Source organism: Cucurbita moschata, unplaced genomic scaffold, assembly GCF_002738365.1.
Source record: "Cucurbita moschata cultivar Rifu unplaced genomic scaffold, Cmos_1.0 Cmo_Scf00016, whole genome shotgun sequence".
Classification (NCBI taxonomy): Eukaryota; Viridiplantae; Streptophyta; class Magnoliopsida; order Cucurbitales; family Cucurbitaceae; genus Cucurbita; species Cucurbita moschata.
In genome coordinates, this window is record NW_019268532.1 from 2,368,957 (window position 1) to 2,386,357 (window position 17,401).

Here is a 17,401-nt window from a genome sequence, read left to right on the forward strand (position 1 = left end):
TGTCTCCTAATGCCTAGGATGGAATTTGCCCACTCTCTCTCCCATTTCCAATTTTTTTTTTTTTTTTTTTTTTTGGTAAGGATATTGTATCGTTCGGAGTATGGCAGTGTGATTTTGAAGCGATGAGCATTGGTGGGTTTTTTTTGTTCGGTAATATTTGAGAGTGAAAATTCGAACATTTGATCTTTTAGATCTTGGAAGTGTAGGAACTCAGCTTGTAATTTCACTTAAGTTCAAAGAATTTAACATACGACATGAGACAAGATGTAAAATTCCTTATAAGGGTGAGATCTCATTTCAGTTGGAGAGGAGAACGAAACATTTCATATATGGGTGTGAAAATCTCTCCGTAGAATTGGGAAAGTCTGCAATAGAAAGCCTAAACAGAACAATATTTGCTTGTGGTGGGCTTGGGCTGTTACCAATGGTATCAAAGTTAGACATTGGACGATGTGCTAGTGAGTACACTAGACCCCCAAATAACTGAATGTGAGATCTCATATCAATTGGAGAGAGGAACGAAGGGTGTGGTTTTAAAACGTAACTTTGAGGGAAAGCCCAAAAAACTGTTAGAGGTAGGCTTGGACCATTACAAATGATATCACATTGGTTAGAGAGGGAAACGAAGGGTGTGGTTTTAAAACCTAACTTTGAGGGAAAGCCCTAAAAGTTGCTTGAGATAGGCTTGAGCCAATACAAATGATATCATAGCCAGACACGAGATTGTGTGCCAGTGAAGACGTCAGACCCCCTAAGGGGGTTGATTGTGAGATCCCTGATGATAGTAAGATCTCACATTGATTGAAGAGGGGAACGAATGGTGTGGTTTTAGAACCTAACACCAAAAGGACAACAGCTAGCAATGGGCTTGAGCTCTTACACAATATATACTACAACAATTGTGGCCTATGGTGAAAGATTACAAAATGAAAGATTACTAAATCCTTATATACATGATTACGAGATACCCACGAACAAGGGCAATACAGTACTTAATGCTTCTTGCAAGAATCTTATTACAAATGAGAGTGAATTGGTTCGGATCGATATGGACTTATTACTCCATGTCCATTCTTCGGGTCAATGCAATTTAAAAAAAGAATCGCTATGACTTATGGGTCTCTGTTTTTTTATTCTAGAAATTTTACACAAACTGGCGATCTCACATCGGTTGAAGAGAAGAACAAAACATTCTTTATAAGAGTGTAGAAACCTCTCCCTAACATATGCATTTTAAAACCGTGAGGCTGACGACGATACATAACGGGCCAAAGCAGATAATATATGTTTGCTAACAGTATACTTGGGCTGTTACAAATATACATATCTAGAGATGGATAAAGTATGAATATGCATGGCTCAATAACGCAACCGACCAAAATTAGGTAGGTTAATGATTATTATTCCGTATTATTTTATGCGATACTTATTAAATCATACTAAATTTTTTCTAAAAAAAAATTATATTTTCAGTTATGTGAAAAAAAAAATAGTCATATTTATGCTGTCGTATTTTTATATTGTTTTATGGTGTTAAAAAGAGTGCGTTTAAGGCAGGACAAAGTCAAAGCGTGGTGGGAAATTTATAAATTTTAAACCTTAAAAAGAATTAAGGATAAATTATAAATTTGGTGTATAGTTATAATTTAAATTTAAATATTAAATTTAGGTATTTAAAGGGATTAAGTTCTTAAATTTTATAGTTGCTAAATGTGTAGCTTAACAAAAAATCAAATTACGCGCGGCAAAAGAAGGCACGTCGAAACACCGTTGAAAGGGAGCGAAATTGCCCAACGGTCCGAGGCAGAACGATAAATTTCATGATTCTGGTTTCAGTTTCTGTTCCTTCCGATCTACCTTCATCGCCGGACATTTCGCCGGGGCCTGGCATTTCTGTGTATTGAGTTTTTACGCTAACCGGAGTTCTTGATCGTTTTTCCATGGATCTACTGCGGTCGGAGCCGATGCAATTTGTGCAGCTGATCATTCCTAATGAATCGGTGCACCGGACGGTTTCCTATCTCGGCGACCTCGGTCTCTTCCAATTCAACGATGTGAGTCACGTTGTATTCGAAATGATCTTCTGGTGATGGATCTTTTTGTTTATCATCTTAGGTTCCGTTTCTTTGTTCTTATTTGTCATTTGATTTTGATTTTTGTATGCGTTATTGTAGATTTTTTAAGCTTTCTACCTGATCTGATTTTTTTTTTTTTCCTGTTGATTATTCCTGGACTATACTTTAGCAATTAAGAATTCACTCGCTGATTTCGTTTGGCGCACAAAACATTTATTTACGTATTCAGTGGATCACTTTGGTTATCTTGTTAGGTTCTGTTTCTTTGTTCGTGATTGTCAATGTCATTGTTATTCTGAGAGTATTACTTGAATTTAATTTTCGTAAAGGCTAGTGTAGACCTCCAAAGTTCTGAACGTGATCTTTAATTCCTGTAGTATACTTTACGAATTTGAGAATCACGAGTGGATTTAATTTTGTGTACAAAACATATATTTACATTTTCACAAGTGGATTGCCTTTGTTATCATGTTAGGTTCAGTTTCTTTGTTTGCAATCGTCAATGTCACTGTAATTTTGACTTTGCTGCTTGAATTTAATTTTCGTAAAGGCTTGGCTAATTTAGGTTTCTAAACTTATGTACGATTATTTTCAGTTTTTTCTTTTGATGTTAATTCATCGACTATAATTTAACATTTGAAGATTCCGAAATAAATTCTATTTTGTTTATGAAATGTATACTTACTTGAATCGATTCAGTCTTATTTCATGTGTTATAGGTTGGCAGACAACATTGAAAATTTGTCTTATTGACATCATCACATGCTTGAATGCTCATTCTGTTTTGCATTCCACAATTTCTATTCTTATTAATAGCATCTGATATTTTACTTTTCCTTTTTAGCTCAATGCATCTAGAAGTCCATTCCAGCGAACGTATGCTGCTCAGGTGTGTGTACTGTTTCTCTGATTTTTGCTTAAAGCCTGGTTCCTTCTTGGAATCAAGCTTTTAGTCAACTTGAGACGAGGATTTTATGTTCTAAACTGAAAGTCCTAATCCTAGAAAGTGGTAACAATAATTATCGTAAACAGATGGTACTACAGCTTATTAAGGGTTTTGAATATAGAATAATGAGTTGCCTGTAGACTCAGTTTTATAGTTGACTCAGAGTACTTTGATGCCAAAGGAACTTCCTATCATCGTTGGTTCTATAACTTACATGATACTTCATCAGCTTTGTATTCAAGACAAGTGAGGTGTACAACATTGATAGAAATTTTGCCAACCTGAGCATACTAGTTTGGGCATTATAACCTAAAAAGTTCGAGGGTTCGAATCTCCTCCCCATACGTTGTTGAACTAAAAAAAATTGATTGAAATTTTTGAGAAAATATATTTTCTTATTTATCTGGAAATCTAGTGGTCTTTCTTACCTGAAAAAGTTATGGATTTATCGTGTTTTTGTATTTTATATTCATAGGTATTACACGAAAAACAGCAAGTTATAGCTTTCATCATAACGTCACCCTCTGCTTATAGAATAAGCAACTAGATGGCTGTGCAAGATTTTAATATGAAAGAAGAATGCAGAGTATTCTGGAGAAGCTTGAACCTAGATGAATTTCTAGCCAGTACGATTGGAAAACTGTAGCTTGGACAAAAACAGTTGGTTAAAACTTTCATCATTGCATTGTCCTCTGCTAAGAGATTAAGCAATTAGAAAGTCGTAAAAACTTGGCATAACTTCAAAGAAGACCTATGGTTATGAATGCTAAACAAGTGCTACAGATTTTCCAACAACATGCTTAGAAGTAGTATGTGGGCACAACATTTGAATATTTTCCCTTTTCTTTTCCCTCTTCGTTTTTTTTCGTCCATACATGTGTGGTTCTGGATGTTGCTTGGATCTGTCTGCTCTTTCTTTTAGATAACACTTGAATTGCCTATACTTCTGCTGTTAGATTCGTATCTTACAAGACAAGTTTCTTTACAGATTAATAGCTATATGAAGCTTCCATAGTTGATAATAGGTTCTACTGATGTATTATAGTTGCAGTGACATTTGTGGCATAAAGCTGAAGGGTTTAATTTAAGATGCTATGTAGTACCATTCCGTCCAATTATTCTGGGGAATTTTCTAATGGCTAAAAGAACTTCAAAACGTTTAGCTGGAATGCTATCAATTTTCTGAATTAGCTCCCTACTTCCCTTATTGGTTGCACTGTGAAATAGAACTTTTAATCCCTCACTCTGTAATGAGCATGACGACCCTGATCTAGGAAAAAAGTGAAAAGTGCAATGTATCACTGTTTTTGTCCTCCTTTCTCTTTGAATTTTGTCAGTTAACATTTAATTGACAGAGGTTATGTGCAATCTTTATTTTAAAAAATCTCTTATATTTAGTATGATGGTGTTTGTTTGCCTGCTACTTTACCAAGCAGATTAAAAGATGTGGGGAAATGGCCCGCAAGCTACGGTTTTTCAGGGAGCAAATGGCAAGGGCTGGTTTATCACCGTCATCAAATTCTCTAGCGGTTGCTGATTTTGATCTGGATAATTTGGAGGTAGTTAGATATATAATGTGGAGTCCTCTTTTTTCATTTTCTTCCTCTTTTTACTCTTCCTCGTTCTTCTTCTTTCTCTTCTTCTTGATTTAAATCCAGTAGCTTTTCCTTGACTTTGGCAGGTTAAACTTGGAGAATTTGAGGCAGAATTGTTAGAGATAAATGGCAACAATGAGAAGTTACGACGCAATTACAGTGAGCTATTGGAATATAAGCTTGTACTTCAGAAGGTGTGGATGTTTTTAATGATAGGATTTTTCTAGAATTCTGTTGGTCTTTACTGTTTAGTAATATTGCATAGTACTGCATTGAGGGCGTTTTATAATCCAAGATCAATAGAGCTAGTATTTCATCAATTTTTTGGCAATTACATGGAATTCCTGTTGTAGGAGATACTTTACCACTATTTTTATGGTGTCAGGTTGGGGAGTTTTTCCATCTAGCTCAAAGCATAGCTGCAGCTCAGCAAAGAGAACTGGAAGTGCAACAAAACGGGGAAGGGTCCATCGACAGTCCTTTACTATTGGAACAAGTATGTTTTTCTTGTCCTAGTATTGGCTGGACATTAGTTTTGCTCTTTTGAGTAGTAGCTGGAACTTTGTTGTGTCTTGTAGGAAATGACAACGGATTCAACGAAACAAGTTAAGCTAGGTTATATCAGTGGTCTAGTTCTGAGAGAAAAGTCAATGGCTTTTGAAAGGATTTTGTTCCGTTCAACTAGGGGCAATGTGTATCTAAGGCAAGCTGTGGTTGATGGTTCCGTCACTGATCCTGTATCTGGGGAGAAGGTTAGCAACGGGAATCATTTAGTTACAGAAATCAACTTTACAAAAGAGTGAATTCTACTTGTTTTCTCTTTCTATAATTTGTTTACAGTAAAAAAATATGGAGTTGGGCCAAAATTTTAGTCTTCTTTCTGAAGTTTTTTTTCATCGTTCCTGAATTAATTCATTACCCCAGTTGTTCTTTAAGGTCTTCAATTTCAAAACTCACATCTCAATTCCAGGTCGAGAAAAATGTGTTTGTCATATTTTATTCCGGAGAGAGAGCAAAGAATAAAATTCTGAAAATAAGCGAAGCTTTTGGCGCAAACCGTTATCCATTCACTGATGACTTGGGCAAACAACTTCAGATGATTACAGAGGTAATGACTTCAAATGCATCCTTAGAATTTTAGATTTAGGATCCAATTGCTAGTTTCTTGTTACACCTAATCACCATTTGAAGTTGTGATGACATTTAGGTGTCTGGAAAACTCTCTGAATTGAAGACTACCATTGATTTGGGGCAAGTGCACCGAAGTAAACTCTTGCAGATGATTGGCCATCAATATGAGCAGTGGAATCTTTTGGTTTGTTTCATATATCATCCTTGAAATTTAGTGAGCTGTGAATCCTTGAGATAAATATTTTTTGTATCCTTTGCTCAGACCTTGATTTTTCATTTTAGGCGTGCATGTATGTGTGTAAACTTCTCCATTCTCACTGAACTCTGTTCTTTTGACTTTGTAGGTAAAGAAGGAAAAGTCAGTTTACCACACTTTGAATATGCTCAGTGTTGACGTAACAAAGAAATGCCTTGTAGGTGAAGGTTGGTGTCCTGTTTTTGCAACAAATCAGGTTTGTTTCGTGTTTAATTTCTGTAATCAACATGTTCTTATAAATCATTATGGTCTAACGTGCAAGCAAAACATGTTGAGGTAATTTTTAGTTAACTTGGCCTAAATTCCTAGCAGATTCAAAATGTGATCCAGAAGGCTACCTTCGACAGCAAATCACAGATTGAGGCTATCTTTCATGTTCTGCAAACGAAGGAAGCACCACCAACATATTTCCGCACAAACAAATTTACTTCTACATTTCAAGAAATTGTGGATGCATATGGGTAAGTTCTTTCAATAGAATTCTGTTGTCTTTTAATTCTTTCAGGAGTCTGGTTGCATACTTTATTTATTTATTTATTTATTTTTAACAAGGAACAAAACATTTTATTGATATAATGAAAAGAAACTAAAGCTCAAAAGATATAAACTCCACAAGGGAGAGAAAGAGCACAGAAATAAGCAATTAGGTGAAAATAAGCATTTTTGTTAAGACATAAATCTTGAATAGAATGGCTAGAAAAATGTTTAGAAGGAGAACTCATAGAAGAAGCGTTGAGACCAGCCGGACTGAAACAAACTAACTAAAGGAGCTGCTTGTTGTGGAAGATCCTTTGATTCCTTTCAAACCGTAGTTCAGAAAAAAAAAAAAAAAAAAAAAAAAAAAAAAGAGCTAACAGCATTGGACAACAAAATTTTAGATTTAGGGTCCAAAGAAGGACCAATAAGCAAATGGAGAATATTTTCCTTGAATGAACTGGAGAATACCCACTAAAGATAAAAAAACCTAGAGTAGCTTAAACCAACATTGCCTAGAATAAGGCAATCAAAGAAAATATGTTGTAGAGCGTTCGCATCTAAGAGAGAGAGCAAGTTGACGGAGAAATATAATTCTTAGGATGACCACCAAGGGGAAGACTGAGATACATAAAAGGCAAAAAAACAATCTGACAGTTCAAAGAGAGGCCACTGATGAAGCTTGGAATCGTCTACATGAACTCCACACAAAGCAGATCTTTCCCAATTGAGTTTTGACCGGAGTACCATTCAAATAATTCAATTGTGTTAATAAGAGTATTAAGCATGGAATCATCATACCCACAAAACCGAAGCATATCACCTGCAAATTGAAGAATAGGAACGTGGAACACTAAAGGATGGTGATATTTTCTTTTATTTAGTTTGATTGTTTGGAATGGAAAGGATGTATAAGGTTGTGACCACATTTGTCCGCATAGTTTTTAACTTTTGAGCACCCTATGAGGTGCAAAGGATAAAGTTTAACTGTTGCCTATACTACGCCTAAGAAGAAAGTACCACCAACTCAAAATTGGAGTCATTTGATATCAGTAGTTATTTTTGCATCTGCCTGCAGTGCAGAAAATATCACCATGCTGAATGTCTAAATTATTTTGTTTTAAGTTATCCATGTAAATTGGCAAAAAGAGGACATTTTTTGTCCTGGAGATTTACCTAATATACTCTTTACATTTGATGTATGTTGTTCTTTCATTTGTATTTCATATTTTCAAATGTATTTACTGTGCAGATGCCTAAGGTAAATAGTAATTTGCAGGATTGCTAAGTATCAGGAAGCAAATCCTGGGGTCTACACGATTGTCACCTTTCCGTTCCTTTTTGCTGTAATGTTCGGAGATTGGGGCCATGGAATATGCTTGTTGCTGGCAACATTATATCTTATAATAAGGGAGAAGAAATTTTCCAGCCAGGTAATTCCCAATGTCTTGGAGTGTGAATTTCATGTCCCTTGTCTGTAAGCTTATTTGACATTGTTAATGACAGAAACTTGGAGATATCGTGGAAATGACTTTTGCGGGCCGTTATGTTATCATGATGATGGCACTTTTTTCAATCTACACAGGACTGATTTATAATGAATTTTTTTCTGTCCCTTTTGAATTGTTTGGGCCTTCTGCATATGGTTGTCGTCATACTTCATGCAGGTACAAAACAATGCAACTCTTTTTTAGCTTACTTTCCTCCGTGCCAGTGATTTACATCCCTCGTTTTTCAGGGATGCCACTACCATAGGTTTAATAAAGGTTCGTGATACATATCCATTTGGTGTGGATCCTAAGTGGCATGGCACTCGAAGTGAATTACCTTTTCTCAACTCGTTGAAGATGAAGATGTCGATTCTACTGGGAGTTGCTCAAATGAATCTTGGAATTATATTGAGCTACTTCAATGCGAAATTCTTTGAAGAAAAAATTAACATCTGGTGAGTTGTAGTAAGACGGATCTATCATGTTTGTCAGTAAAATCGATTGAGGGTTATTGGGAGGGAGTCCCACGTATGCTAATTTAAGGAATACATCTCAGATTGGTATGAGGCCTTTTGGGAAAATCAAAAGCAAAGTCATGAGAGCTTATGCTCAAAGTGGACAATATCGTACCATTGTAAAGATTTAGGATTCCTAACAAAGTCATAAATGTTTATGACACGCTTTCTGTAGGGTTCATTGTTTGAAAATTCGTCCTGATGGTGGATTCTTGCATGAAATCTATTTACACGGTTATATATCATAAGATTTTTATTTCTTTCTTCTAAAATTGTTAAATTCTATTTCATTGTTGTTCAGGTACCAATTTGTTCCGCAGATGATATTCTTGAACAGCTTATTCGGCTACCTCTCGCTTCTCATAATTGTAAAATGGTGCTCTGGATCTCAAGCCGATCTGTATCACGTAATGATATACATGTTCTTGAGTCCTACAGATGATCTAGGTGAAAATGAGCTTTTTCCAGGGCAGCAGTTTGTTCAGGTTCTTGATGTTTTAATGTCACTCAAGTTTCTTTTCGTATTACTGAACTGGAACCAACTCTAAATAATTATATCTTACAACGCCAGGTTCTTTTACTTTTGGCTGCCCTCACTGCCGTGCCATGGATGTTGCTTCCGAAGCCTTTTCTGTTGAGGAAACAGAATGCAGAAGTAAGTCATGTTATGTTTTTTTCTAGTCTCTTATAGCAGCTTCTTTCCTTTTTTTTTTTTTTTTCGTACCTGGCATTCACGGGCCGTTTCTGATAAGTTAACCCTGACCAGTTGAATCTAAGAACCCTCGTAGGTACTTAGACATGCCAACCCTTGTTCACAAATGTTAAAACCCCAAAATCAATTTGATTTCCCCCCAGGGAAAGTAAGACTTAGATTACCTGGGTGATCATCAAGGAAAAAAAAACTTTTTTAAGATTCAAATCACTCCACAAGCAAGATCGATCAAGCTTGAATGATTCTAAATATGCAATCTAAACTACATAGAACTACAAAGAAATTTGGTCTCTGGATAAGGAGAGCTTCAAAATGAAAACCTTTACCCTTCGTGAGACATTTCAAGAGTTAATAAAAGTCTTAAAATACATTAAAATTTTAACGTTCCAAGAATCTTCTATATTACATGATTGAGATATCTTGGTTCATATCCGTTTCTATCTTATCTTTGCCAGAGGCACCAAGGTCAATCTTACTCCCTACTTCACGGCACGGATGACAATCTTGAAACAAAACAGCACCACAGTTCCCCCAGCCACGATGACTTTGACTTCAGCGAGGTCTTTGTACACCAACTTATACATACCATAGAGTTCGTACTTGGTGCAGTTTCTAACACAGCATCTTATCTACGTCTATGGGCCCTCAGGTAAAAAAGAGCATTTTATCACTCTTTTAACGTAAATGCTACTCTTGGTGCATGAAAATTTCTTGGAATCTGTCAATCTCCTTGGCTGATTGGTTTTTACCTGATAATTGGATCTACTTTCTGAAATTAAAAACTACTAAATTATGCCTAGGTTGGTGACCGTAAATTAAGTCTATAAATACTACTTTCACCTTGGTTTTCCTAATTTGTTATCTACTTTCTATGCATGTTTAAAAAATTAACTTGAAAACTTATAAAATAGCTCTCAGAAACTTGTTTTTGTTTTTGAAATTTAGCTAAGAATTATACAAAACAAACCTAATTTTCAAAAATCAAGAACCAAAAATCAAATGAAGCTTTAGTACTATGAGGACCCTATTGTGTTTTACCTTCTTGACAAACTAAACCCGGCATTTTAAGAAAGGATTTAAACATCATTCAAGTTGTTTGTGCATGTAAGCATCATTTCTGTCAATTAGATTTAATGAATCTGGTATTCACAGCAAGTGAAAAACAGATCCAAGTATCGAGCGGTCAAACCTATTAAGCATTTAGCATGTTTGAACTATTTTTAAAGCATTGGAGTATGTGTGATTTGTAACAATTCCTTTACTTATAAATTTGGAGCCGAAAAGGCCCTCTGCATATTCATATTTTAAGTAGCTATCATTTATAAGCTTTTTAGTCGAGATGCACGTAAGCTAGCTTAAGCATAGTTAAAGTACCATCCACCCTTGATTGTGCTTGTGAGATCTCACATTGGTTGGAGATGGAAACAAAACATTCCTTATAAGGGTGTGGAAACTTCTCCCTAACATACGCGTTTTAAAACCGTGAGGCTGACGGCGATACGCAATGGACCAAAACAGACAATATCTGCTAGCAGTGGGCTTGAACTGTTACAAATGGTATCAGAGTCAGATACCAAGCAGCGGGCTAGCGAGGACGCTAAGCCCCAAGGGGGTGGATTGTGAGATCCCACATTGGTTGGAGAGAGGAACTAAACATCCCATATAAGAGTGTGGAAACCTCTCCCCTAGTAGACGCAGTAAAAACCTTAAGGGGAAGTCCGAAAGGAAAAACTCAAATAAGACAATATCTGTTAGTGGTGGGTTTGAGCTGTTATAGTGACGTTGTTTACAGTTAAACCTTCTTTGACTAGTTATCTACTTATTTTACGTTCTTCCTTTCATTCAGCCTAGCTCATTCGGAGTTGTCGAGCGTATTTTACGACAAGGTTCTACTCCTAGCTTGGGGGTTAGTAGTAGTGCTTCCACATCTTTTTCTTTTGCCCCATTGAAGGAAAAAACTCACAAGGTGATTGATAATGTTCAACTTCTTAAACATCTACAGGTTCGACAGTTGGAGCATCCGAATAATAGGAATAGCAGTTTTTATATGTGCAACTGTGGGAGTTTTACTAGTGATGGAAACTCTGAGCGCATTCCTACACGCCTTGAGGCTCCACTGGGTGGAGTTTCAGAACAAATTCTATGCAGGAGATGGATTCAAATTTTCCCCTTACTCCTTTTCTCTGCTTCGGGAGGAGGATGAGTGACACCATATTTTCGAAGCATGGTCATCAACTCAACTCCTAGTTGAAAATCATGAGGTTAGTTCCAAACACTTATTCAATTATTTCAAGTTTTGTTGATATTATTAATTTTTGTACCTGAAGTGTTTGTCCACACACACACCTACACAATAATGTTTGAATATAATACAAGTGTAAATGACCGTTAATAAAAGTATTTTTAAAAATTTTAATTTTCTTTGTAAACTCTTTGGTACGTTGCTTCAAATATAGTTTAGTGGTTGAGGTGTATATAATAAATTATTCGATGAGGCTGTCACAATGTGACGATCTCTTTGAAATCGATTTTAAAATTTCAAAATCAAGGTATTTTTACAATTTTTCTCTCAAACATCTAGTAGTGTTTCTCGAATAATTCCTTTGTTTGTAGTATGGTATTTCAAAAAGAAAGCAAAGGGGTTTTAAGGTAAGGTAGATTAATTGATTTTGAAAGGTTGATTAAATTTTACCACTTCATTTGGATTAAAGTAATTTTGTTTATATTTTTTCAAAGAAATTTAGCTGGTTGTTTGTTCAAAAATTCCTAATTAGTTTTTCATATTAAAAAAAACGTGTAATATTATTAAATTTTAAAAACAATAGTTAATTTCCCAAAGGCCGCTCTCTTTATGAAAATGGCTGTTATTGTGGTGGGTTTTTTTTTTTTTTTTTTTTTATCTCGACGCGTGAGAAGCCATCAAATCTTAAATTAAATGTATTAAAGATTTTACCAACATTTTAGAAAAGTAGATTACCAATCTTTTATTTAAAAAAATTGCACTGAGGTCTATTTCATATTATTGAAAACTGATTATTTGCTAAGTTTGTTATTTGTTTTTAACATGCTTCTAAAATCATTGCCGATATTTTAAAATATTTAAATAAATAGTTTTAGAAAATAAACCTGATTTTTAAAAGCTAGAAAAAACTGAGCATTAAATAGAGTTTTCACTAATTTTGAAATCTTAAAAACAGAACACAAAAACAATATCAGATCGGCCTAAACTTACTGTCCAAAATTATGAACCACATTGGTTTAACTTTTAAGGAGAAAAAAAAAAAACTAAGGTGAAATCACTTTATTTTCAAACCAGAATCAAACAAATAAACAGCCAAACGGGCTAAAATAGAGTAACGACCCAGATCCACTGCTAGCAAATACCGTCTTCTTTGGAATTTCTCTTTCGAGCTAACCCTCAAAGCTTTAACTACTGGGGAAAGTTTCCACCCTTTACCCTCAAAGCTTTAACTGCTAGGAGAAGGTTTCCATACCCGATGTTTCGTTTTCCTTCGGAACCAATGTGGGACTCCCACAAAAAGAAACAAAAGAAACATTGAAACCAAAATTTACCAACTATCAGCATGATGTTTTTTTTTAAGGCTAAAACCTATACTAACATAGACAAGACAAGGTAACACAAATATACATAGCATAGCAATCACATGGTATAATAAGAATGTCTGCATTTCTAGAATCCAAAATATATAGAAATTAGACAAACACAGTAACTAGCCATACCTATCAGCCAAGAGAAGAATCAAGTTCCATTAGCTCTGGCTGTAACATAAATACAACATATTTACAGAGCCCCAGTAACTTACCTTGATATAGAAGCGCCAAGGCAACAATGGCTCAGTTTTGGGTAGCAGCCACGGACGAGACCATCGACTCAACTCCACAGATATTTTTGCCCTTGCAGATTAAGTAGTACCCATTTTCTCCCCAGTTTTCTCCCCAAGAATTCTTTATGATCCAGTAGGGCTTCTCCTTGAACCGTATCGGAGCATAGCCTGCAGATCCATACCCTACAAGCAGTACTCCATGATTTAGGTTTCGTTTAGAGCATATGTATGGGCACGAAACTCCCTTCATGTATGTCTGCATGAAAGCCGCATTGATTCCAACTGCAGGAGGGAAATAAGAAATTAAAACCATTATCAAACTACTAAACTAGATCTAGATGATGAAAAATCCTGAATAAATGCATTGAAGTAGTGAAGAAGAAGAAGAAGAAGAAGAAGAAGAAGAGTTTTGTTTACTTGCTAGAGGACCATTCTTGAGCAAGTTCGCTGCAATTTGGTCGGCATCAAGAGAAATGACACTGAAGTTGGAAACAGAGGCTGCGATTTTGGCATTTTGGAATTTGCAAGGGCCACGATCCTTCCCAGTGTAAGGATAGTCCTCCTCTCTCTCTAATCCACCTGCTTTCAAAATGTACTCGAAAGCTGAGTTCATTAGCCCCCCGTTGCACCCCGCGTCGCATGCACCAGCTTCCTCAGGATCACACTGCAAAAACATTCGTTTGATTTTCAAATATTCATGACATAATCACTAACATCTCTATATAATTTTCTTCCAAACCATCTCTAAGATGACAATATCAGTGGTCAATTATTGATCAATAAGTTTTAAGTTCAAGCAATATCGTAACCACCAAAACTTTGTTGTGCATGATTTGAGAAATGTGAGATTGAATCATTATGCTTTTTCATTATTATTTAATAAACTTTGATAAGAAAATTAAAACAATTTGAAGACTAAATTTTAACATTTAAAATTACATGACCAAAATTGAATGGAACTCAAGTCTAGAAAACGAAACTCAAAATCTAGAAACAAACAAACAAAAAAAAAAAAAAAAAAAAAAAAAAAACTCCAAGTCAAGAAACCAAAATAATATTTTAAGTTTGCAGTACTTTTAAAATTTTAATTAAATTTCAAAAATCAAGAGGAACAATTTTTCAAAATTTCGAAGTTATTCTTAACAAAATGGAAAACAGCCAAAAATGACTTCTGTAGCTAAAAGTAGTTTTTTACCAGCTATTAATATTTTGTAAGGATGTGGATATATATATATATATATATATATATACACGATTTAGATATGTATATACGTGTGTATTGTTAGATAAAACCTGATTTTTCCTTATTTAGATTCACCATTTGACCATTTGACAAACACGTCGAATATTAACTAAGTTTTAGACGGCAATTGTAAGGAGTGGCACAGATTGAGTTGGCCACTCCTCCGCCATTTTTAGAATTGAGTTATATTTAAATAGAAATATGTTCAGAATATTGTACAACAGTCAAAATTTCATCATTCTCTCTCTTTCTTATTTTAAGCACTTTATTTTTTCTTCCAACAACCTGTTGTCGACAATTTCCTCTCACCCAAAAGAAAGGATTTCCAGGCCGATTATTGAAATCCAACATGTATATTATATACACTTAAAATCTTGTAATTCATATATATTTTTTTTCAGTTGATTAATTCCTACTCCAAATATAATTATTCATTTCTTTCCGGAAAAGTAGTTGTAGTGAAGTATTCATTTATTGCCAACAGCGAATTACTAAAACGTCAACATGTTTCCCGTTAGATCCATAAAATAAATTATAGTTTATAAAGTAATGAATAATCAGAAATTCAAACAAAAAGGCAATAAAACCAAGGCAGGGGATTAGGAATGGGAGCAAACCTCATGATCGCAATCCACAAGCTGTTGCTCGCTCAAACTAACAAGTTGTCCAGTTGACAAGAAATTAGCTCCCTCTAGCGCTCCAACAGCGCTAAAAGACCAGCACGAGCCACAAGAACCCTAAATAATCCAGAACACACACTTCTCTCAGAAAAAACCGAAGAAATCAAAATCGGATGTCAAATACTGATCTATAGACTTATCTTGAACAAGTTCATGCCGAAATAACTCATACCTGATTTTTGACCGGCGTGACGGCACCGTGGTCGCGCCAATCGAAGTCGGAGGCTAGGTTATCGGTAGGAAGGATCGGCGCCTTCTGAGCATCGGCAGGAAGACGGAGCCGATTTACTCCAACGAAATTTTTACGGAACTCGTCCTCGGTGAGATCGGAAAACTGAGTAACGCCATGGACGGCACCAGGATCGAGCTTCTGGTGGCGCTTGGCTTTGCGGAGATTAGCCTTGAAGATACGGAACCTGTAATCGTGCTCCTCATCGGTAGCATAGGTCTTTCCAAACTTCAGTTTGAAGTTCTGGAAGTGTTGCTCCGCTGTTAAGAGACGATCATCGGCTCCGGATACGACTTGACGAATCAGAATATCGTCATCTTCGGCGCCATTGATTTGGTCGGAAGATTCGCCGTAAGCTACCGTCGCCGATAGTAGAATGGCAAACGAGAGAGCTATTACAGTGAGGCGCTCCATTGGTACCGTAAAAGAGGGAGACGGAATTCGTGATATTTTGGGGCTCATCGACTACAAATAAATGGAGAAATACCGCGATGGATTGAACGGCAACAGTGCTGCCACGTAGCCGATTCTGATTGGCTAGGTTCCGTGCGAGTTTGAAACAAAATTGACGGATATTATATAAAAATAAAAATAAAAATTATATCCATTTCTTCTATAAATAAATAATATCTTAATTTAAGTTGAAATCAAATAATATTTTAAATTAAAAAAAAATATATGGTAATCTATTTTATTCATTATTTCTAAATTAAAATATTAATACGGTTGAAAAGGACTTAAACAAACTGAAAATACCAACCAAACTGGTCGATCTACAAACTTTAGCTAATGCACGGTGTACACAGTTTCTTCAAAGTTACTTTTTCTCGAGCTGATAATTATACGTTCCTCTACAACAAGCGTTTTCCTTCAACAGAACCAATAACCTATTTTACAAGCTCCAACCACGGCGGCTCGATGTTGGGACTGAAAGAATGTAAAAGGTAAAATTACTGACGGTTTAAAGATGAAAATGAGAGAAATTAAAGTTTTTGTTATTTAAAAGTTTTAAAAAAATAAAATTTTAAAAATTTAAACAGAATAATGTAAAAGTTAAAACAAATTATTAAAAATAAATAAGAAATAATAAAAAAAGGAGATATTTTTAGGTAGTGAGATATAATTAATGGATAGACCGCGATGTGATTGGCAACCTTGATGCCACGTAGCGGTTCGGTTTGGTCCGAATGGAAAAATACAGTAACTGCAATGTCCGGTCCAAGAACAGATATTTTGGATAAAATATTAAAGAATTTTTTTCAGGTTTTTTTTTTCTACTTTCTCCATTATTATTATTATTATTATTTTATTATTTATTTTACATTTTTTTCCTTAATATTTTATAATTTATTATTATTATTGTTTATTCCAACCAGTATAATTATAATAAACTTAAATTGGCCTCAATACCACCGTGGCAAATCTATTAATACAAAATATTTTATATATTTTTATTTGTCTCGGATCTACTCGAAGGTTTTGCTCACGAACTCGAAACCAAACCGATTCTGTTCGGGTCAAAAGAAATGAACCCAACCCTACCCGAAATGCTTATTCAGCCCAACCCACACACTTATAGTTCAGATTGGGTTGGGTTGGTCCGAGTTATTGGGTTGAATGTACATCTTTAATAACCATATAACTCTTTATATTAAAATTTTGTATAATTTTATTAAAATCATCTATTTTGAAAGGCTAAATTATTAACATGTGTAATATACTTATTAATAAATGAAAATCAAATTAAACTTTAAGGTATATTATTGTTTTATCAATAATTATAAAGTTTATAACTATATCTCATTTAATATAATTTATTCTACCCTGTCACATTAGACTAAAGGTTTAGTATTGGAAGTTTATATAATTTTATTAAAATAATTTATTTGACGATAATTATTTAGATTTATTACCAAATAAACTCAAAAGCCTAAATTTAACGTTATATTTAAATTTAATTAGTTAAAATTATTTTCTCGTGCATCATAAACACAAACTAACAAAGTTGAGGCAGAAAATATTAAAATCTCTAATTTTAAGAAAATAAGTACATGTCGATTATTGAGTTATGTTCATTTTAACGATCGAATATACAATTTATATTATTGCGTTATACAAGCTTCGATCTTATTATTAATAATAATAATAATAAAATTGAAAGAAAAATATTATATGAATTTCATAATTAAAATTAATTTGTCCATGAAATT

The 17,401-nt window shown here is 34.7% G+C and overlaps 2 protein-coding genes across 3 annotated transcripts; one reads left to right on the forward strand and one right to left on the reverse strand.

Annotated features, from left to right (window-relative positions):
- Positions 1 to 1,725: 1,725 nt before the first annotated feature.
- LOC111454061 (V-type proton ATPase subunit a2-like) lies at positions 1,726 to 11,418 on the forward strand. Its single transcript, XM_023095350.1, has 18 exons — positions 1,726 to 2,054; positions 2,920 to 2,964; positions 4,458 to 4,580; positions 4,703 to 4,810; positions 5,002 to 5,112; positions 5,195 to 5,368; positions 5,587 to 5,724; positions 5,824 to 5,931; positions 6,092 to 6,199; positions 6,316 to 6,464; positions 7,757 to 7,910; positions 7,984 to 8,144; positions 8,216 to 8,422; positions 8,784 to 8,967; positions 9,054 to 9,137; positions 9,650 to 9,843; positions 11,041 to 11,100; positions 11,197 to 11,418. The coding sequence occupies exons 1-18, from the start codon at positions 1,941 to 1,943 to the stop codon at positions 11,399 to 11,401; spliced, it is 2,427 nt and encodes an 808-aa protein (XP_022951118.1). The 5' UTR covers positions 1,726 to 1,940; the 3' UTR covers positions 11,402 to 11,418.
- A 1,442-nt stretch (positions 11,419 to 12,860) lies between these two features.
- On the reverse strand, positions 12,861 to 15,640 carry LOC111454190 (cysteine protease RD19A-like). 2 transcript variants are annotated; one of them, XM_023095557.1, is made up of 5 exons: positions 15,135 to 15,640; positions 14,900 to 15,019; positions 13,457 to 13,703; positions 13,034 to 13,321; positions 12,861 to 13,002 (listed from the first exon to the last, which is right to left on the reverse strand). In XM_023095557.1, the coding sequence occupies exons 1-4, from the start codon at positions 15,603 to 15,605 to the stop codon at positions 13,050 to 13,052; spliced, it is 1,110 nt and encodes a 369-aa protein (XP_022951325.1). In that variant the 5' UTR covers positions 15,606 to 15,640; the 3' UTR covers positions 12,861 to 13,002; positions 13,034 to 13,049. The 2 variants fall into 2 exon arrangements, with proteins under 2 accessions (XP_022951325.1, XP_022951324.1); XM_023095556.1 differs by having other exon boundaries at positions 12,861 to 13,321.
- Between the last annotated feature and the right edge of the window lie 1,761 nt (positions 15,641 to 17,401).